The following is a 24,575-nucleotide window of genomic DNA, read 5'->3' as shown; positions in this document are numbered from 1 at the left end:
GGAACAATAAATTAGCGACATGATATGTTATGAGTTTTCCTAACAGTATCTCCGTTCTTCACATAATATAATAACAGCTAAACGCGGAAACGCGATACGCCTCAGTCTATCCACTACAATACTGTATTGTTGTTTTATCGTTCATAAAATTCTAACAAAGTGTTCCTACAGATACAATTTATGAACCTGCAGTCTGTCTCAGAAGGAAGTTTGTTGGAGCAACACGTTTGATTAGTTGTTATGACATTGTTCAATGTTTTCAGCAATGAAGATTTTTATTTGGGCTCAATTGCTATTGTTTCAATCAATTTCTAGGATTTTAGTTGAATTTTCAAATTATTTCTGATCATGAATGATGATTAACCTAATTGATGATTGAGAATTTGCAGTATATTAAATTGTCGTATGATGAATAGCCTGCATAAATAAACTGAACTTATGAAGAATCCTTGACTCCCAATGAATTATGTTTTGTTGAGTAGATGAAGGCTAAGGTACATCCATATCCAACACAAATATCAAAGCTACAAAAAGTCAGCAAGCTATCATTTATAATCCGTTTTGAGGGTGAGAAATGATAGGGATCGCCTTAACAATATGCGTGAGAAAGGTTTCGAGGTTGGTAGGCGAGCGCCGTGTCAAAAGTGACAGAACGAGTGGAAGCCAAGAATGATGGACGTATTTTTCTCGATCACAAAACTCCGTCCGGAAATGACAAAAACAGAGGGAAACCTTTTTAGGGTGCTGCCGCTAACAAATTTCCGTCTCTTGGAAAAGCGCTATTTCCCGACTTTTCTATAATGACGGACCGCAGACGACTCAAAAGGGTTTCATCCGACCAGGACGTGATTCGTTTCTCAAGTGCGACTCCAGAATAACAGCGAAATATTATTCCTTTTTCTAACATCGGTCAGGTGGCTGGAAGCTGAAAGCAAACAATCTTCGCAATTCTGCTGAGTGGGAAGGGAAGGATTAATGGGAAAAGTATTTTTGAAAATATATTAGTTCTGATTCGAGCAAGGATCTTTTGACGGAAGTGAGATTGACATCATGATTACTATTTCAAGATGTATTAAAAATTCCTCCATGTTCTCAATAATTGATTTCTCTAGAGGTACGGTTTGGTTTACTATTACTTTCTATAGATGTAGAACAAATTCAACTACACAATTTTGTAATATTTTTTACAGTTTTTTTTAATAACAGAATGTTGAGTTCTATCTAAAAAATTGAATTGATAGATATAAAAAAAGTCGGAATCTAGGAAGACAATACGTACTTTTTACTTGAGGAGTGAACCTGCAACATAAGGGACTCGAAATGCGAGTATAATATACATAAAATATATAATATTCAACTCAAATCTGATGAGAATAACAATAATTTAATATGTATTATATCAATTGCATTCTGATATGCTTCTCTATCGACATTGATTGAACTCATAGAAACTTTGTTTCCAGTAATTTTGATAAGGAATAAAACGAAATAAATAATTTACATAAACTAATATAACAGCATTTCAAATTCTTCACTCATAAAGTGAATTTTAAGAGAAGATATTTTTATATTCCAATCATACATTTGAATAGCAAACAATCACTTTTAAAGATTTGAATTTATTCATTGTCGAAAGTACTTCGACAATTATTACTCTGGAAGTTAGGATTAGAATAGTTTTTGTAAAGATTTCTTCTTTTTATGACTAACATTATGAGATCTACAAGAGAATTGAAGTTTGTCACAGCCCTCTCGAATACTGAATTCGTTCCTCAGAAGCAATAACGGATCGCTAGATTCTTATAGATTATCTGACAATGGATGATAGAATCCATTGCTTTCTGATTTATCGAGTAGGGGTGACGTTTCTTCATCTCATCCGAGGGTTGTCCTTTTCAGTTGGGCTTCGAAATTGTTTTCGTCTTTTAATCGTCTCTGCCTTCTGTATATTGCTCCCCAAAGTGTAATAGCAGATAGCACTTTTATTGCCAACGTTCCATTCTCTCTCTCACTCCAGAAAGTCCACCATTGTGCATGTGTGTTGCTCTGTAGTGAGCAAACTGTATTTCAAGTTTGTATCGTGATATTCCCTTGAAACTGACGGCATTGAATGTATGGGAAGCGTTGCTGCTACTTGGAAGTTTGAAGTGAATCTGAATATACTACAGAACATGGTTGAAAGATGGGTAATTTTCAATTACCTATCCCAAAAATAAGAAAACCTTTATTAACAATCCATTTTCATAAAAAACTAGCAGGTAACCCGTAATTGAAAACTTGATAAACTGGAAAATAGATCTACTGAAATCTTGAAGAATTTAAAATAGGCCAATAACCATCCTCGGTAAATCAAGAATCTATATTAATAGAATGAAGTTAATCAGTCCAGTAGTTCAAACGTGATGATGCGGCATTCGTGAACTTCCTATCCCGTACATGTATAAATAAGCCAGTTCTTACCTTTATTATTATATTATAGATTATGGCTTTTGAATGAATGAATTTATTTGCCAAAAACAAAATACAAAAAGCTTTACAAAAAATAAACATAAGTATATGCTACTGCACTTAAATCAAGATACATACATTTATTTAATTAGATATAATAACGAAATGATATCCTTTACATTATAGTTTTAAAATAGTTTTAAAATGAAGATTCAATTTATGATCACATGCATAAGTACAGTAGGTGAGGCAAAAACACCGGCAAAAGGAAGATTCCTTGTGCGCCAGTGTGAGTCGTAAATCAGCTTAATCAGGGATGTAATATATAAACTTGAATTTAGCGTATGAAGTGTTCGAAAATGTAATTTGTAATATGAAATTGATTATTGTATAAAAGTCAACGATTGGAAATAATTCAAGTTTAGCCATGCCTCTATGGCTCTTTTTCTGTGTTTATTATTTCGGAAATTATTAAGTGGAAATTCACTTTCTAGTATATTTATGAATTTACTGCTAATGTAGTAAAGTTGCCTTCTAAGAAGAGCTGAGTTGGTGTTATATATTTCATATTTTCTTATTGTATTAGGTCTAAGATTATAATTTATGTCATCGGCTAGAGGGAATTAATTATGCTCGTATTTGAAACTGTAATTTGTTATGCAACTAAGATATAACTGTCGTATAGTATTAACATCAAATTCACTGAACAAAATCTTACTATTATAAGTTCTAGGTTTCTTTAAAATTGTCTTTATGATGAATTTTTGTATTAGAAAAAGGTTTTTAATATGGGTATCGAAAGTCCCACCCCAAACTATTAAACCATATCGCATTAGGGATTCTACTAGTGCCGTATATACCTGTTTGCATTCTGAGAAAGATAGCACATTTTTCAATTTATAAAATTTATAAGATAGGTATTTTAGTCTCTTACATAGGAAGTTAACATGGATGTCCCATTTGAGACACTCGTCGATCCATATACCAAGATATTTGAGGTTTGATTTCCTATTAATAACAGGGCAGGAACATCTATTAATGTTTGGTTGATTTATTGAAGAACAGTTTGAATGGATTTTTAACTTATATTGATTGTTAGGTTTACACTCTCTATTTGCTGAAAAAGCTATGTAATTGGTTTTTTCTACATTTAAACTCAAAGCATTAGAGTCCATCCAGTTCTTCACAATTTTCATATCTTGCTCTGCAACAATGAAAGTATCATTCCAATTATTTTCTGAAAATATAATCACTGAATCATCAGCAAAAGATGAAATTCTCCCATTTTTAGCTTAATATTCAGCAAATCATTTACATTAATAAATATATAAAAATTCGTTTTCATTAATAATGTTATTTTTTTGTATGAACTTCATTATTCGTTTTTTAAATAATTTTTCAAATATTTTGGCAAGGTTGCTAATTAAGCTTATTGGTCTATAGTTACCTGGATTATTTTTATCACCTTTTTAAGAATCGGTTTAATGTTTGCTATTTTGAATGAATCAGGAAATACAGCTGTTTCAAAACATTTATTTACAATGTAAGAGAGGGGTTCAGCTATTAGATCTGCTATCTGCTTTAGAGCTCTATTATTAATATTATCGGGACCTGGACAAGAGTTATTTTTCAGAGTTTTTATAGTTTCTATCACCTCCGGTGGATTTACGGGACTGAGAAAAAAAGATGCATTCAATTCATTGGTTCTCTTATATGGAAAATCTGATGTGGTGGTATTTTGTTCAATTTGAGCAGCCAAGTTTTTACCAACTTCCGAAAATATCTATTTAATTCAGCTGAATCTATTTCTGGTTCATCATGTTTATTTTTTGTATCATCAATGATTTCATTTATGTAATTCCATAGTTTACGTTTATCACTCCTGCATTCATCTATTTTTGATCGATAATAGTTTGTTTTTGTTTCATCAATTAATCTATTTAATACATTTTTATATGCTTTAAGATCATGTTTCAGTTTTGTGTTGAAAGGTTCTTTTATTGATCTCTTATATAATTTATCTTTAGTTCTTATTGATTTTATTGGTCCAGAAGTAATCCATGGCTTCAAAGGCTTATATCTGTGTGATATTTTTATTTCCTGACTAGAATTTTCAATACACTTAGTCAAAACCGAACAGAATATTTTTAGCAAAGCGTTAACGTCATTGGATTGATTTTCATAAATACTATCCCATTTTTATTACTCAATAATCCTTTAATTTTGTATAGTTAATTATTTTATTATTGCTTATATAGTTGATTTTTTTATCTTGTTTAAAATTACTCAATCCTAATGTAAAGTCACTGAGTAATGATCAGTAATAGTTGTTTTAAATATGTTTCCTACCGCACTGTCAAATACATTTATCAGTTGTTTTAAGAAATATGTGGTCTATAGACGACTCTGTTCGATTTGTAACTCTAGTGCTACCATTTATAAAAGATCTAAAGCCATTTCCATTTAGAGTATTAATATATGAAGTTACAATATTATCGTTAGAAAACAAGTTTAAGTTAATGTCTCCTGCTATACAGATGTTATGATTTTGTGGCATTCTCTGGATGTAATCATCAATACTTTCAATGAATCTTACCGCATTCCTATTTGGAGACCTTTAGATAGCAACAAAGTTTATATAGTTATCTAGCCCGGTGTTCACAATTATATTGATTGCATTTGCTTCACAGATATCACAATCTATATTCGTGAAAGATAGATCTTCTCTTATATAAACTATTATACCGTCACATTTATTATATTTAGCGTTTTTGTTTAAAATTCGATAACCATCTAGATTGAATAGAGTGGGTTCATAATTTTCAAGTCATGTTTCGGTTAGTACTATTATATCATATATTAATTTGAAATTTTCCAGACAATATACAAAGCTGTCAAAGTTTTTACTCAAACTTCGTATGTTCATGACATAAATATTAAAGTATTTTGTATTAACCCCATATCCTTCAGGTGTATAGTTAAAATAATCATCAAATACATTTGAAAGTTCATTATCATTTTCTAGAAGAGAATGCAATTCCAGTAAACTGTTCATTGTAGATTATTAGATCGATAATAGATACCATTTTATCCGGTTTTTTGTCCACCCGCCTCCTTGTCGTCAGCTGTTGTTTCCTCTGTGTTATCGGTTGATAACTCCTTCAGTGACTGGATGTTGTGTATACGAATAGTACGAGAAGCTTCATTTTTCTTGACGAAAATTTTTCCAGTCTTTATCCAGGTGAATTTGAAGTTGTTCTTCTTTGCTGCCAGTCTTGTTTCATTGAATAGTTGTCTTAATCGAGGTGTCAAATTTTCATTTATGTAAACAGGTCCATCTTCAAGATTTTTATTTATGTGTGTGGTGCGTAGTCCCTTGAAGACATGGGGGTCATTTTGTCTCATTTCCTTTTGATATGCCTTATAGTTCATAATCCAATTATCCCTGGTCTTCCTTGACGAGAATGCAACAATAATAGGAGGGATTTTCTTCTTATCTCTCGTTGGAAGTCTATGCGCGGCTTCAATTTCCAGCCTCTCATCATTATTACCTATGTTCAGGACCTTTGCTGTTTTTCCGATTATTTCTTCGATATCCTCATTTTTAGTTACTGGTATTCCATGAATCTCTAAATTTTTCAGTCTTCCATACTGCTGCAGTTCTGTTAATTCCTTTTCCATCTCAGAAAGTTTTGTTTTCAATATTTCGTTCTCTTTTTTTAGGGTGGAATGATCGCTTTTATATTCCCCTATCTCTTTATTATATTCATCAATTTTTGCAGAGAAAAATTCCACAGACTTTTTCAGTTCAGAAACATTTTCATTGGTCTTTTTCATTTCGTTTGTGATCTCTTTCATTTCTTGTGCTATGGTATTTCTAATTTCCCTTTTCAGTTCAGCGATCAAGTCACTGTTTCCTATCGTCTGAGTTTTAGACATGTTAATTAACTTATCTTTATTCGAACTCTTACATTCACTGCATCGCCACCTGCGGGCGGATTCTTTAGATAAATTTTTATAATTACGTTCTGTAAAATTAGCGCATAAGAAGTGAAAATGCAGCTTACACTCAGAGCAAACCATAAAGTTTTTGAACTGATTTCCTTATTGCAATTACAGTCACATCTTTGCATAACGTGATAAAATCATGTACGTAACATAGTTAAATTATAAATGAGTGTTCATAATTCGGAAGGAAGACTATGTCATTGCTATACTGTAGAAATTCTATTCCAAATTATATAGTACAATATACAGCGGAATTGTTGTGAAAAGGGTGAAAATGCGTCAAGAGGGCTAACGTGACGGAAATGGAGGCCCCTGAAATTTTTACGTAAGGAAAAAAAGGATTCAGGTGAATGATTAAGAATAGGTGGGAAGTAAATCAGTACCGTAATAGAAAATATGAAAATAAAATTGAACTAGAAATTGTTGTAGTGCAGTTTTAAAGCAGAAAATAACCTTACGTAACCTTACGTTACGTAACTCTAACCTTTTTGTAATAAATGTAATTTTATCAGCTTTCCAGTATATACTTGGTATGTTTCATGTTATAAATTGTTGGCTAATTCTTTTCATCTCCTCAACCCTCAAAGTCTATTGATGTATTATTCTAGTACATCTATACACCCTATAAGCATCGAATGGATCTCATCAACAGGGCTTCCTATACGATAGTACATTTTAATCGTATTTCTTAAATAAAATTGAATAGCACGCTAACACTACACTGCAGGATATAATTAGAGATAACAACATCGATGGTTTCTATAATATATTTGTTTAATGCAGGTGGAATTAGTACGCTGTTGATAGATGAGTTGATCAAACGTCCATATCTGCCGGCGGGATTCGATCCCACAACCAGACTGAGCTTAGCTTGCTAAAGCTGCTAGGCCTAGACCATTGGAATACACCGGCCAGCCAAAGAAATTTAACATGAATAAAAATTAAATCTATTCTAAAGACAATGTACAAGTAACTAATTCGGACCAGGACAATAATTGAAAAATATTGTAGACACTGGAAAGTGATTCTAATGAATAAACACAATCCAACTTGTGCTATCAAGTCTTTTTACAGTAGGATAAGATAAAATTTATTGGTTTTCACATAACATATACGAATATACAAAAATGGATCAGTTACAGGACAAAATATTGCCACAAAACACTGTGATAGTCATAGAGTGAAGATACCGTTTATTTGATTATTTGTTTCTGGTATAGCCAACCTAGTTTTAGTACTGTAGTAGAGATTTGCAGAGAACAATGATTGATAGATAGATTTTATTTGTTCATTCATTTTTATAATCTTATAAGACGTGGGAAGTTTGTAGCAACACGAGTTGCGAGCAAAGAGTACAGAATGAAACATTCTATACACTCTGGTTATGAGTCAGTATTTCACCACAAGGAACAATAAATTAGCGACATGATATGTTATGAGTTTTCCTAACAGTATCTCCGTTCTTCACATAATATAATAACAGCTAAACGCGGAAACGCGATACGCCTCAGTCTATCCACTACAATACTGTATTGTTGTTTTATCGTTCATAAAATTCTAACAAAGTGTTCCTACAGAGACAATTTATGAACCTGCAGACTGTCTCAGAAGGAAGTTTGTTGGAGCAACACGTTTGATTAGTTGTTATGACATTGTTCAATGTTTTCAGCAATGAAGATTTTTATTTGGGCTCAATTGCTATTGTTTCAATCAATTTCTAGGATTTTAGTTGAATTTTCAAATTATTTCTGATCATGAATGATGATTAACCTAATTGATGATTGAGAATTTGCAGTATATTAATTTGAATTTGAATGATGATTAACCTAATTGATGATTGAGAATTTGCAGTAGAAATGTAATTTGACTTCAACAGCAAGTAGCCTAATGGGTAGCCTAATGGGTATGAGAGCAATGCACCTTCCAATCAGCTATTATTTTTACAATGTAGGTCTAAAACAAATAGTACTCATCTGCAGGTAGCCTTGAAGGGCCAATAAAATTTGGAAGAAAATATTTTGGTGGAGGGCGAGGGCGCGCTTGTTAGCTCAAACACTGAAAGTTTTATTTCTGGAAGTTTACCATCTCTCCCATCCGTGGTTTTTAAGTGGGTGAGATTGAGCACCCTCGCCCTTTACCAAAATATCTTCCAAATTTTATTTCGATGTTGATTTCCAACGTCTAAAAATCAGTCGGTATGCAGATGACACTATTGTGTTTGCTGACTCCATTGAAGGTCTGCAACAGTTGATGGACAGAGTGGTGGAAAAGAGTTCGCAATATGGTTTAGAAATCAACACTAATAAGACAAAGCTCATGGTAATAAGCAAGGAGAATGTAGGTGGAGTACAATTGTTTATTAATCAAAATGCAATAGAAAGAGTCTCGCACTATAACTACCTGGGTACCATCATCAATGAGGAATGGAATAACACACAAGAAATAAGATGCCGCATAGAAAAAGCAAGAGTTGTCTTCAATAAATTGAGTAAGGTGTACAAGAGTCACGACTTTACTCTATTAACTAAATTGAGACTATTGCGTTGCTATGTGTTCTCCGTTCTGTTGTATGGGGTAGAAGCATGGACCCTCACAAAAGAAACAATGGTAAAGATTGAAGCTTTTGAACTCTGGCTGTACAGAAGAATGCTGAAAATATCCTGGACGCAAAAAGTTACTAATCAAGAGGTTCTCAGGAGAATGAATAAAGAACCGGAGCTCCTGAATACCATTAAAAGTAGAAAACTCCAATACCTCGGCCACATTATGAGGAATAACTCAAGATACAGACTTCTGCAAGAGATCCTTCAAGGAAAAATCAACGGAAAAAGGGGACCTGGCAGAAGGAGAATTCATGGCTGGCAAATCTGAGGCTATGGTTTCACCAGTCATCTGCAGAGCTGTTCCGTAGCGCCGTCGAAGGAGCAGGCACGTGAAGAAGAAGAAGAAAAATCAGTCAATTTTATGGAAGTATAAATTACAACAATTTCATCTCACTTCTCTTACGTACAATTTTTTGGCATGGTGCCCTTTTCGGAGATTCTTTGTCCATGGTTTCCAGTATTTCTTCGCATTATTTTATGAGTAAAGGAACTAACAAAACAATGTTTAAGAATGTTACTATGATCTAGAAAGTAAAAGTAAATAAACACCTTTGAATCTATGATGCGCATTTCCAAAGTCTCATGGAGAATGTAAACTCATAATGGAGTGATAAGGGAGGCGGGCTTTTCTTTCATTGATGTATATCATTGCTTTTACTGTTAGAATAACAGTTTTAACTGTTTGAATACTTACTCTCATTATGTATTGCAATGGGAGGCGGGCTTCTTATTAATATCAGAACATTTTCTTACGGAGAGCTTATAAAATTTTGTTGGATTTTTTTTGGTACACAAATTTTAGTTTCCACACAAGACTTTTCAATAGGGTTGTGGTAGAGGACGGGTGACGAATTATTTTTTAGAGAATTTTTTTGAGAGATTATAATTTATTTGTAGAGAAAATATACTTTTTAATGATTGAATAATAAATTTTTATGATTGTGATTGAATATTTTGTGAACTAATTTAATTTCTACATTGTTAAAAAACGATCTGGCAACGTTGCAGAGCTGAGAAAGGATAACGCTATCTGCTTTGTCGAATGATAGACAAGGATAGGAATACCAATGTCATTCAAATACTGACATTATAACGTGGACCTCACTATAGTTACGATTATCGTGTTCCTGATCTACCTGCATTTAAACCGAGATAGTGCATACGTGCATCAGTCAATTACAGCCTATCAATATCGCTGTTTTCGAGCAACCGACATTTGTTTTCACAACAGACAGACGAGACGACATTCATCAATCACAAATAATTTTATTGGAGACCAAGTTGACGCGTTCATCGATTTGAAGGCTGCACAGTTTGCATAACGTCAGCGCCGTATAACGAACTTTATGTCGTTGGCCCACGTTGGCAGCGTCACGTAAATGTCGCCATACGCATACTAATAACCACGACACTGCTTGAATTGATAATCATTCTAGGCATGGACCAGCCTATGCCAACCGTATACTGCCAACCATCGCCCCTTACTGCACAATTGAATACCTGGATTCCACTGCATTACCCAGTGGCCTTTCAACAACGTTTCACTGATTAATTATGAAGATTCACTGTGAACTGTCAGCAATCATTTATAAAGAACATTAATGCTTTCCATTCAGCCCATGCTCAAAGTTTAAAGTGATTTTCACTATAGGTAAATGCTAGTTTCAAGCGCTGGCCAAAGGTAATCACACTGTTCTCATTGTTTCAAAGCCTTGTATCAACCCAGAATGCTAACAATATAATAATCGCAACATACAGTTCACTGTTTCAAAGCCAACCAAGAATGCTAACGATATAATAATCTGAACATACTGTTCACTCTTTAGTGTTTCAAAGCCTTGTATAAACTCAAAATGCTAACAATCGAACACACTACTGTATAAGCAATTAGCAAAGTAGGGGTATGTTGACTACATTCCTGGTATAGGCGAAAGGATATTATTTAGATATAGCTTTGTTGTTACCGTCTTGTTATAAACATTTTATTTTGGGTTTACACAATAGAAAGCCTAGTAAATGTTATTATTTTGCTAACAATATAAAATCTAAACACATTGTTAACAAGTAAGGGTCTGTTGACTACATTCCTGGATCTGGAAAAATAAGGTTATTTTTAGTTTATTTTGTAGTTTCGGTCTTGTTATAGACATTTCATTTTGGGTTTACTCTGCAAAGAGCATAGTAAATGTTGGTATTTTGCCAAAAAGTTTTCGAAATTTCATTTTTAGGATTTGATTCAAGAGGCTGTATCGCTATTTTTTCGAGTCTAGATAGAGTAATGCACTAGGCTGTATCACTATTTTTTCAAATCTTGATAGAGTAATGCACTACTTACATCATTTCACAACATACATATCAGCGAATGTTGTCATATCTATACTGGACTCGATAACTGTAGAGCAAAGCAGTAATATCTTCTCACCTGGAAAGAATAGAAATGAGACATTAGTTTTTTATCAAACTGGAATATTATTAAAATAATACCACGGAGTACAACAATATCACAGAAACTGATATTTTTGAAATTTGTACTGCATTAATTTGAATAAAATCATTTAGGATGAATGAGCAAATTCAAATACATTATAAATTGAGCAGAAAAGAAGAGCGGAAGAATAAATTCTTGAGAAAAAAACCAGCGTATTACCAAGTTAATGAGTGGACTTCACTCTCTTATCTCACTCAACCATTTATTAAGCTTCGAAAAAATAGTATTCTTCTCAAGTCTTAAAAGAAAAAGTTTCAATCCCCATAGACCCTTCAAAAGTTGGACTACTGAATCAAATGTTCTGTGAAATTGTGCTTTCCAGTGTCGGACATAAGATTTTCTAATCAAAACTTAATGTCTAGAATGTTGAGAAGCGACAGAAAAACGTGTACCGTACTGAAAAAGTTCGTGCGGACTCTTCAGAAAAACTTGGGAAATGAATTGAAAAACTTCGAAACCAGAGAGCCTCAGAATTCATCTGAAAACCATTTCAGCATCTGCAGTGCTGATCGTGGAAAAGAAAAGCTTCAAGTTGTTGGGTGGAAATTGACTCATTCAGTTGAAATAAAAAACTGGAAGCAGAGATTTTTCGCAAACACTCATGTAAACAAGTTGCTGAGAAAAAGTGGATGCGTTTAAAATTAACTTCAAGAGTTGTTTCAAAATCTGTTCAGATTCTAGAACAAAATAACGAGTTGAAGTACTGTATGATAATTAGAAAGTTTTCAACTGATAAATGTTTCCAAGTAAAAATGTTGTACAATGAATCGAGGAAGAAATCAAGAGAAAACAAACTTTATTCTTTCGACTTCTATTATAACTACAAAGAAAAATCTGTTTCTATTTAATATTTTCAAAAGCTTTCTCTCAACGTAAGCATATAACAGAATATTTTATAACGGTCACCATATCAGATTCTTTTATTACACGAAAAAAATGACTGATGAAAGAATAGAACAATGAATTCAGCGTTGAAACTGAACCTCGCCAAATATTATCAAGGTGCATGTGTATTCAATGGAAGAATTTAGTGCTACATGAATTTGTCCAATTTACATACATTATTTTGCTTTTGGTTATACAAAAGACTGGAGAGTTGGAGCACCATTCGTTTTAAAGAATTGTAATAATCTGAATCAAAATTACAGATCTGTTCCAATCATGAAATCAATATCAAATAACATATCCATATATTTTCCGTTTTCCTTATTCTTTTGTGTCTTCAGTGTAATCTTCAATACCAGTAGAGTAATTTCCAATAATAGTAATAAAGTAGAAACTTTATTATTAATAGAAATTTTGATTGATTGAACTAGCTATTTGATTGCACAAATGGTTGACTCTTCTAGGATCTTATAGATTAAATCCTTGAATTATTCTTCATTAATTTATACAATAAGTACATTATCAAAATGATAGGGAGAGGAAAAATAAGGTAACATTGTGCTATTAATTCCTCTCCCAAATTTAGATAACACATAGTCCGAAATAGGTTGAGTCTTGTAGTTTTTCAATTCAATATTTAATTCTTCTTGTAGTTATTCTATTAAATCACCCTAGAGTTACGATAAATGTTATCAGTCAACTACAACTTTGCAGCAGTTGGAACGGTCAATCTAAATTGTTTAGAGATGACTGAAGTGTGATCAGGGGAGAGAGGAGAGAGGGGAATGTTGAACGAGAAACAATGTATCATTGGCTGACTGGTAAATCCCAAGGGTTGCATTCCAGCGACTGCATCAATCTCTCTCTCTCAGCCATTATGCAGATTCAAATCCCGACCTAATCGTTTAGCCTCAGCTTCTATCGATCAAATATTCGTCTTTGAAGCACAATCAATCGCTACATCCAATTGTGGTTGAAGGCTCATAGATACCATCGAACTTTCAGGCATGTAGTAATCGCCCTTGTGAGCTACTGAGCAATTGTTTACTATGATCGAAAGCTGTTGTGCACATTGACAGTTGTGAATATTAGAATGGAGATACTTGTGCATATTGCAGTAACCATTATCATCACTGTTACTTCCAATATTAAGTTGATTCAATGTGTGAAATATCAGAGAATTTAAATTATTTCCCTCAGTGCATTTCAATTGAGAAAATAATCTCGAATTCGGAGTGTGAAGGGGCCACATAAATTTCGGTTATCACTGATTGGGTACATATTAAATGGAAACAAAATTGACTATTAGAAAACAATAATTGTTATTATTATTTGCATTTTGATAGTCGGCTAGACTCTAGTTGTAATTACTCTCCTAAACCATTATAGCAGGCATGTTGATAGCTTCAACTTCATTTCACGATGCATTTCATTATTATTGTAATATTTTAAAGACTACACTGGTTTGATCACTTATCAGAGAAGAATAATACTAGCGGAGGAAGGCAAACTAACTCAAAATAATAGAAGATATGGGAGTGGCTAAGCCACGCTCAAAATTCAAAGAGCGATGTCTCATTGGACATTGACTTGCACGTGACGTTATCATGCTGCTTGCTTCCTATTGGTAGTGAGCCATGAAGGTAAAATGGCGGCTACTCAACACATTGATCAATCAGACAGCTCCTTGATTTTGGAGGCGCGGACCACTATTCAGTCACTCCTGCATCAATTCCATGCTATTGCCTTGTGAGGCGTATTCAATAACAAAATGCAATTGGAATATTATTTGTTTATTAATTTATTCCAAGAGCGATGGAACTATAAAAGTATACTGTCGATTCACAGGTTCAGCGGGAAAGCGGGGCTGAGAGTTCAGACAGTTTCTTCTCACCAATTTATTTATCTAAAGTATTTTATCAAATTTTTCAAGTAAAGGTTAAATATTATGAATATTGAGAAAGTATATATTTTTAAAAAATTGACCTACACTTACACTCATATTGACCATCATTGATAGCAAATGAGTTGTGGAAACTAAAACAGTAAAAATTATACTGTATAATCTATGATGTTGAAAGATGTTTATCCAAAAATTATTTGGTCTAATGAACTTTGATCAGAATGTCATAATAGCTAGATTTTTTCAGTCAATTGAGAAAAAATGTTGATTTATGGTTATGGCGATTCTTATTTCATGTTTACCTCTAGTAGGTTCTTACTCTCTTGGACCTCCCTGGACCTACCCGGCCGATTGGGAAATCCAGCCTCAACTTTTCTGTCGAGGCTCGATATGTACTTCAAATGTTGAGGCATTTATAAAATTCTAGATAAAAATATATCTAGTGTAACTAATACCACAGATTTACGCCTATGTTTATTTAGTCTATGCTTATACCATAACTACTCCCAAATACGCTCATTCCCATAACACTAGGTAATCATCATAATTAAAAATGCTATTATCTAACTTTTATAACACCTGTATTGCAATTATCAAGTTAGGTGCTATAGAAGGCATCAACAAATAAAATAAAACTACACAAACAGCAATTAAGTAGAGGAACAAATGGCAATCGACTGATCCTTTTATTGCTTGCCATTCACTGCAGAGTTCAACTGACATCCTAACTAAACATGCCCTGGCCCTGCTCATTCTCTCTTGCCAGTGAAGTAAGATAATCCCTGTAGCTCAGCAGTCTTAAGGAATAGCGGCAGAGGCTATTAATTCCGTTTAGTGAGGCCTTCAATTCGGCTAATGGGCTGAGGCTCTACCTGCAGCATCCAGTCCTCAGTCCCCGGGGAAATTTTAAGCGCCAGTCTGAGGAATAAGTCTTGTCCTTGGAGGTGTGTGTGTGTGTGTGTGTGTGTGTGTGTGTGTGTGTGTGTGTGTGTGTGTGTGTGTGTGTGTGTGTGTGTGTGTGTGTGTGTTGCCGACCCTTGCCCTTTCAACGTAAATAATAAAAAGGGCAGCAGCAGGGCAATAGGCAATAACATAGGGAGAAGAGTTGGATGTCTTTAGTTGTTACGTAGATGACTACTGAATTTCGCAGCAGCCTCGATAAAATGGAGAAATTTATCCAGGCTGACGGGTCAACTGGTGATCAAAGTCTCACAAGTCTAGTATAAATTAGATTGGACCACTGCCCAATGAATAACAAGGTTTTTGAACGAATTTCAAATCATCTCTTTTCTGAATTTATAATGAATATTATGGTGAAAGTCAAGGAAGAATGAGATTTCATCTCACAAAATAATACGTGAAACGGGAATCAGTTTCAGAGTATCCACACAGTTATGAAAGATATGACAAATAACATAATTTGATTTACAAATATCAAAATATGTATCTATTATATAAAAGCGAAATGGCACTCACTCACTGACTGACTCACTCACTCGCAGAACTAAAAATCTACCGGACCAAAAACGTTCAAAATTGGTAGGTATGTTCAGTTGGCCCTTTAGAGGCGCACTAAGAAATCTTTTGGCAATATTTTAACTCTAAGGGTGGTTTTTAAGGGTTTAAAGTTCGTCTGTTAGCATGTATATTCTTCTTATTCCAATCTCTTAATTATAATTGAAAAATGTCTATACCATATGTTAATATAGAACTATAATCTAGAGAGATATAGAATTATAATCTATAATCTAGTACCTCTTCGAAACAGTTGTTAACTGGTAACTAAATTAATAATTTTGTCAGGTTGGCATTAAGTTGAGTTGACTTTTGTTAGGTTGGCACCAAGTTGAAGATTGAAATGCATTTATTGCGGAAAAATTGATTGGGCACTGCTACTCCAATCAGAGCTATTCCTGGGAATATTATATTACTAGCCCGTCAGGCTCGCTTCACTGGCCATATCCGTTTAGCCAAACGTTTAGTCTGGACCCCCGACTGGATCGTCCTAACATATGATAAAAATGCCCAAATGAAAAATGCAGGCGAGCGAAGCGAGCCTGCTGATCTCATTCTTGGACGATCCAGTCGGGGGTCCAGGGGGCGGAGCCCCCTGGCTAGACGAATATGGCGAGGAAGCGAGCCTGACGGCTAGTTGTTTTATACAATGGTAGATCATATACGATAAAATCCATGATATGAAAAAATAATTGAAGCGAAGTGCTCAAATTGGAATCTTGAGAAAAACTTTCAATGACGTTCGAAATAAACTAAATATAGAATTGAAGGGGAAATGTTTAAGTACATAGAATTTTTATATCGTGCAATAGAATGGAATGATTTTTCACTACGGATGATGTCCAATATATCCACATAATAATGTCATACCATATGATATCACTTTATGATACCCATTGAATGGTGTGATTGCTGTTATGATCAAACATCCATGTCTACCGGCAGGATTTGAACCCTCGGCCAGGCAGTTCTAGCAAACTTGAGGTTGTAACACCCCAGACCACTAGACCAGCCTGGAGTGGAATAGAATTGAGTGATAACTGATATAAGTAATTCATATATCTGCAATTCAATACAATTTAGTGAGAAAATAACTCGAGTTATTAATTATTGGGGTTCTTACAATAAATTTTATTGGAACAATGTGATTCACTGCATTACCATAGGAATGTGTCTCAAATATGCACTCATTGAGTACAAATATGCACTCGGAAGTACCAAATTTATAACTCAGACATCTGAGTTTTCATTCTTCAAATGAGAAACCACATTTTTCTAATATTGCTAGTGGTGGGAAAAATTAAAAAAAGAAAGAAAAACGGAAAATTCACAGCGGCGCCGAGTTGCCGTGTATCCCATTACTTTGCGGCAATACCCTGTATTTACAGCAGGCTTTTGCTACTTTCCACGGGAATAATAGACTGTTTTTGCAAAAGCAACGCGGCGATGAATATTTGAAGCCATTCGGCTAAAGAAAGAACACGAAAACAAGAGAGAAAAGAGAGTGAGAGAGAGACAGCCAGCGATTTATTGTGTAGAATCTACGAGGCCTGAAATTAGCAATCCCCTCACGAGAGATAGGTTTTCCCGGTGAAGTGAGGCGACTCAGAAACAGTATTTTCCTCGATTTCAATCCAGTTTATGCAACTGTCGGTGGATAGAACATTCAACAATAAATATTGAAACTGAAACTGCACAAGCTTTTCTTCAGAGGAAATGGAATTATTACCAGCCACAAAAACAGGATGAACGTTGTAAATTCCTTTACAACTGGAAATGATAATAGTTTTTGTGGCACGCTTTATTCTGGAGCCGTATCCGATATTTCCATTTATGAGTTTCTGTATGGGTTTGTAAATCTCTCTGAATGATAAATAAGCGTTGAGTATGCCAGAGTAATTCACACCTCGTATAACCAATGCTGGTGAAACTTCCATCGACACAACAGCATCATAAAAAACTTTGCTTTTAGAAATTTCAAGGTTTTGCTAATGGAACACACTTCAGGAGAAAATCTATTTCTGGAGAAGGGGGGTAAAGACAAACTTATAATTCTGTTATGATCAGGAATAGTAAGAGATACATCTTCAAGGCACGTCAATATTCTTTTATAATTATCGTTATAAAAATGGTTGTTTCATCAACGACAAGAATTGACATGTTACTATAAACTGCTACAGACATTACATTACATTCTGTGAATTCCAGTTCATCAATGCGCAGTGGAATATATAATAATGACTCTTAGAACTCAATTAAATAGACTAAGAGGAAAATTGACATGATACTAAAGTATAATCTACCATCGTACAACATTATATTACATTATGTGAATTCTAGTTCATCAATGCGGAGTGGGATACATAATTATGACTCTTAGGACTCAATGAACTATACTTAAAAGAAATTTGCTTGAAAAACACATGAAACTTAGCAACTTAGCGCAATCAACCAAGTTCAATGATACATTCTCATAATTCATTGATAGCTCATGAAATGTTCCACAGTTATCTCAAAACTCAATATTCCAACTTTGAAAGTATTCAATGACATATGAAATTGAAGATTTAAATTTCTGTTGAAAAGTTGAAATTATTGCGATTCGAACTTATTTATCTAACCACAGCGTGATATCTTCCCACTAGAACTGTGCAAATCCCAACGGCAGCCAAGATTTAACAATCTACAATAAAATGTTTCAAGTTCACCTTCTCGCGTCAGACTTAACCACTTTGAATTCAAACAGTTTCCAGCCACGCCTATTACGTGGTCAGAAAGGAAAAGCTCTCTTCCAACAAAAGACAAATTCAGTGGAAAACTGGTAGTAAAAGATACGAATAACGACAAAACGGAAGAATAAGTGGGGAAAGCGGGAAGTTTTCCTTGGTTTTTAGTGGGAGAGACCGAGATTTTTGGGTGAAGGGAATGGATGAGAAGTTGGCGTTGCTTTCTGCTTTCTCGGCGGATTTATTAGTATATAGGGCGGCTCGTTTGGAATCTGGTGTTGCTCGCTTCCTAGAGTCCCTCCCGAGTCCCGACGGCATTTCACAACTCTTCATTCCTCCCAGACCTTATTATGCCTCTCAAACAATGAACCGCCCAACTTAATCGGCTTCCAGAAACTTCGATCAATCTCTTCCGAGGCCTCCAAAATACTGCGCGCTCATTAAATTCATCTCAACTCGAATATTTCCTGTGAAATTAGTTTATTGATCTTATTCATTCTAGTCAAACACCGATCATGTTCACTGGTGGCGAGAGAAACATTGGTTGTCAAGAGTTGAACGGAAATGTATTTGATTCAGGATACATTCGAACCCTTTTGAAAAGAATCGATAAAGGAATAAGTTGGAAGCTCATTTCAAGAGCATGGCGTTGAAATGAGTATGAGAGCACAAGAGCCGATTATGACGATGCATACGGTACCTAACACCAAATTATTCTTGGAATTGAGAGGTATTCCACGATATTTTGAATCTATCAATCATTGAGTCATGATTTGAATCATTAGAATCAATCAATCATTATGATTCCGGTCCCACAAGATGCCAAATTATCAATCATTGGACATTATACCGATTCAGGATAAAAGACCCTTTATCACAATCGGACTTAAATGCAGGTTTTGAGAGCTATCATATTTCATTTCTCATCAAATCCACTAGTTCCACTGAGATAACTAATACATTACTTGATTAAATTTATTGATATTCCACTGGATTTTGCAAAAAATTTAAATTCAACCCATGAACTTGACAACTGAGTCAATAGAAACGAATTGCCTTGTAGTGCATTTTTTAGACTGCTTCCAATACTGAGTTTTCGGATGAATCAAATATGATCTGAATTTAAATTCTCTACTGTATTGTCACTTGTACTGTAGCCTAGTGTACTTCAGTCCAGTACTATATTTCAGTATTGTACTGTACATCAGTTTAGTTTGGAGATTATCTCAAGATAATCAACAGTATATTAGCGCTCATATTACAGTACATAATTGAACCATAATATACAATGTTCTATCAATATGTCCTATATCAATATCTTCTATTTGCCGTTCCATATATGTATCAATCAATATAATTAGGCTATTCTCTAAGCACCTGATTATTGAAACATTCTAGAGTATCTGAGATATCAAACAGGCACACAGATATCGGTTTAGGAGAATCTTTACTGTATTTATTCTATTGTAAGCAGAGCGTGGAAAAGCGAAATTCTCTTGTTATGAGATGAGCAATAGGATGGCAGAACAGAGAGTATAGAATATCATTCCATACGCTATTACAGTCCATACTCTCTGATGGCAACAGAGAGTGATCAGTGAGCATTAAGCAACAGTGAAAGCGTTCTGTTCTGCCGCACCAAATTCGATATTTACATGAAACGGAGTCAACCACTATGATGCAGGTGCCTGCATTTCCATTCCACTCATGTATGGTCCAAATGAACTGTCTTCAATAAGTTACACTACAGATTTATGAAAAACTACTGAGCCTATCATTGGCCAGGATATTTCAGGAGACTAACCGCTGGACAGTTCTTTGAAAATAGAATTTGTTGAATGTTAAAAGACCATTTACCATAAAATAAATGTAGAAAGCACATGGAGAGTGAAGTAAAATATTTCGAACGATAATAGAGTGTTTTCCAAACTGTTAAAAGTGCCTCTGCTAAATAAATATTGAGATTCCTTTGAAATATCAATATCAATATCAATTGAGATTCCTTTGAAATATCAATATCAGTATAACTAACATCAGTGCTGTCCATTCAACCAAGAGAGACAGTTTTAAATTGATCTATATAAGAAAGTGATTGATTATTTAAAACTTGATGAGTTCTTCTAATGTATGTAAACTGACGTTTCAATTGGTAATGCATAACTTGAATAGGAATCGATAATTAAATATTTGTCTCCAGATGGTTTAAGGTTTTTTTTAAGAGAGCAACTCCTTCTACTGAACATTATAACATATAATTTCAGTCTTGAAAAACACGAGAATCTATAGACTCTTGACCAAATAAGTGTTCTAAGTTATGCTATACTTTTACCGTTAAAACGTTCCAATTGATAATGTAAACAAAATAATTATAATATTCAACTACCCAAGATTCATCGGTATCCATTGTACAAGCTAATAAATCACCGTTTCCTTTTGGGGTCTTGGCGGAGTCTTTGGATCCCTTGAATAGAGCTTATTCAACAATTTTCAAAGTACACTCATTCATGAGCAAACACGGCTCTTATCTTCCCCTCCCCTCCCGCACCAACCACACACCTCAACAATAATCCGCCTCTTCCAAGCCAAAGTAACCTACTTTGGAACATCACGCATTTTCAGATAATGCTTATCATAAATTCGAATTGCAAAAAAATGCATCACACCCAACTCTGATAAAGATTCATGATGCTTTTTGGAGTATTTGAACTGTTTACGTCTATTAAGTTCTCCAAAAACCACACTTCGCTTTCACACTATGTGATCGTAGTTGTTTGTACGTTTATCTTGCTCTGTTTTGCTTTCAAGAAATCATTATTGATTTTTGGGCATATTGCACTTCCTTATGTAATTCGAAATGAATGGACGAATACAGTGGGTTATTTGTTCATATTCGAATCCCTAACATGGGTGGTCACTAACGGTAGAACATGCATGACATGTTTATCATGCATGTTTTGTCATCAGCGAGAGGTTTCTAACATAGAATAAACAACCAATAACAATGAATTAACCATAGGAAAAATACAAATTATAATGATAGCAAAATAATTTAACCTCAAATAGAGCAGAGAAAAAAACAACAAAAAATTGGAGATAGAAAAACTTGAACTCGAGAATTTTAGCACACAAAGGTTTTCGCTGTGATCACAGCTGTGATGACACAACAATGTATTTCGACTGTGTATAATGCATGTTCATCAAGCATGTTCTACCGTTAGTGGTAAGCTTTAAGACTTTATTCTCAAGCAAAGCCCACTTCAAATACATTTGGATTGCAACACTGCATTATTAGAAGTGCACTACTAATATCAATTTTGGAATTCAAATCGAAAGCAAGAAATAAAACAACGGATGAAGATTGACAATTAATGAGAATCAAAATAGTTGAATAGTTATATTCCAGCTCTTTTAATTCTGATATTGATCAATGAGCTTTGAATCCAGAAAGCTTCGTGATGATTTATTGAAATGTAAATTACATTAAAATCTAAAGAAAGTAATTACAAGTTTGCAGAGAAGTACCACTTCCAATTACAGTAGTTCATTTAATGAAAGTTTTCACTTTAATTGAATTTATTTGTAAGTTAGAACTCACGTAGGCCTTAACAATAGAAAGAACAAGGACTCCACCAATACCTGAAACAGAAGAAAAGTGAGAGTTAATCATAATGCAAGGTATTTTTCGTAGGTCATTTTCATCCTAGATTTCTTGCTAGATTGAGATTTAATGTAATTGAAATTTTGTATTTTCTATTGTATTCGAGAAGTATGCATTTTTCTGTTTCACTGTGGAATCATTAAATAGATTATTTTTGCTCTGGTGTGCCATAATTGATGAATTTGCAATGTGCCATTTTTTAGTGTACAAGTAGCATCGTTACCTGATGTGTTGCTATGCTAGTGATCCTAGATCATTTATTCTGTTTGTTATAACTAGTCTTTATTGTGTTGATGTTACAAATTGTGCTTCTGTGATTATCAATTTCTCCTTCTAGTCTACTCTGTTTTTGATATTTTTGTAATTTATATATCTATTATTCATGTTCGTGTGCAACTCTTGTATAGGGCATGGCCCCTATGACAAATAAAGATCTCTATTCTATTTTCCTGTTTTGTCTCGTTGTTTATAAGTGGTGTTACAACGTAAGTGGCATTTGTAAGTGGTCTTACAACGTTTTTAATTCACTTTGTATAATAAAGCTTGAAATGTTTAATGGAAAGAGTTTCTGAGCGTCGCATATCTTATCTCCCAGTATTAAATCAATTTAATCATATACAAAAACTTCCACCCAAATTTGAAACAGTCTCTCACTTCTTATAATTGATATTTAATTGAAAAGCTCGTTTCGTGAGAACACAGGGTAGGTTCAGAGTAGGGTCAACTTAGCTTTAATTTCCCCACCTAGTTTACCAAAGTGCACTCCTGAATTATACTTGGATTATCAATTTCGAAATGAACCTGAATACAAACCATAATGTGCCACTGTTGATCTAATTCAAATACCAGCACGCTACAGTTGTCAGCCCTTAAGACCTTGTAGTCTGAAATGAATTACCGCATTAAGTCCCTGACTAGATGGAATTTGTCATAGAGAGAACCTCACGCAATAGCACGCAACCTATAAGCAAAGTAGTTAGAAGCTGCTAAACACATGCATAATAGACTTGAAGTTTATCTGTTGATCAATTTCAAATTTCCATTATATAGCTCACACAAAACACGCAACTCTACTTGATAATTCTTTATTTGAACATTTATTCAATTTCAAGTGTACTGATTGTGAATATGGGACACTTTCCACCAATTAATTGAATAAATATAATAATATTATAATTATAATATTATAATTATATAAGACTCGGAAGAACATAACCTGACTCAAAATATTGGAAACTTTTTAGTTTATAGGCATTGTGGGACAGAAGCGACATACGAAATAAGTAAAATGAGTAGTTTTTGTGAATAAATTTAAACAAAATAAGAAATTGGAAATAAATAGTGAAAAAGTAAACTTTCTAAAAACTAATCATGTTAAAGAGCACTTTATTAGGATGACTATAAGAATCCTACTACTGTAACCCATAGTATACCTAAAATCGTGTACCTAATTTCATTTTCATAGGTACTGACAAGTATAGGATATACTGAACATAGGATATATCTGCTTAAAATGTATGTATTCAGGGCTACTTAATTTTATTTATAAAGTAACATCTTGGTATCTTTTTTAAAAATTATTTATGTGAAATAACAGATTAAGAACTAACACAGAGAAGAAAGTTCATAGAAAATTAAAGTAGAAGAAAATTCCTTCTACTTTGTGAAACTAACTAGTTTCGATGTATCACATCATCTTCAGGTTTTTAAAATAAATTTCAAATAAACGTTAAGAAAACGTTATTTTATATTAATAACTTTTCAAAAAAGGGTAATATAATTTTATTTTATAAATAAAAGGATATATCTAGAATACAAACTGACTATGCACTGACCAGATTTTTGTATGAGAATGGCTGTTTTGAATGTGACCTAGACGTTTGAACTCTCAGAGACCTTTGAAAAACCAAACATGGGAATTCTGTGAACATTTTTAAACAAGCACGTGGCAGCAATGAATGCATATTCATCTAGTCACCAACAATAATAAAGAATGACGCTTATTCATCATTTCCGAATTGGGTCGAGTTCGAAAATACTCTTCCCATATTGAACTTTAGGCTCAACTCAATAACTTATTTGTTCTAAACTTTTTTTATTTATCATTCGGAAGATAAAAAGGAAGGGTTAAAAACAACTTTTCATCAATATAGGGTTAAAAAGATATTCCATCAAATGCAACAAAAAACGACTCAAACTGTTTAATTGCAATCTCGGTGAAAGCATCATTAACGAGCCGGATAAATTCGAGAGACCAACTAAACTAAGCTATTGAAATTGGAGCTCGCCTCAGTTATCTGTGGAGATTATCAGTGGCCTCATTCCACCGGGATTCGGATTG

The 24,575-nt window shown here is 33.9% G+C and overlaps 2 protein-coding genes across 2 annotated transcripts in view; both read right to left on the bottom strand.

Annotated features, from left to right (window-relative positions):
• The window catches only part of LOC111048409 (alpha-1,3-mannosyl-glycoprotein 4-beta-N-acetylglucosaminyltransferase B), a 248,108-nt gene that overhangs the window by 162,091 nt on the left and 61,442 nt on the right, over nt 1-24,575 (bottom strand). The window lies entirely within an intron of this gene.
• On the bottom strand, nt 5,536-6,387 carry LOC111057935. The gene has a single exon (XM_022345414.2). The coding sequence runs from the start codon at nt 6,385-6,387 to the stop codon at nt 5,536-5,538; it is 852 nt and encodes a 283-aa protein (XP_022201106.2).

This window comes from Nilaparvata lugens, chromosome 6, assembly GCF_014356525.2.
Source record: "Nilaparvata lugens isolate BPH chromosome 6, ASM1435652v1, whole genome shotgun sequence".
Classification (NCBI taxonomy): domain Eukaryota; kingdom Metazoa; phylum Arthropoda; class Insecta; order Hemiptera; family Delphacidae; genus Nilaparvata; species Nilaparvata lugens.
The sequence above is the reverse complement of the archived record's forward strand: the minus strand, read 5'-3'. Positions and strand labels throughout refer to the sequence as shown.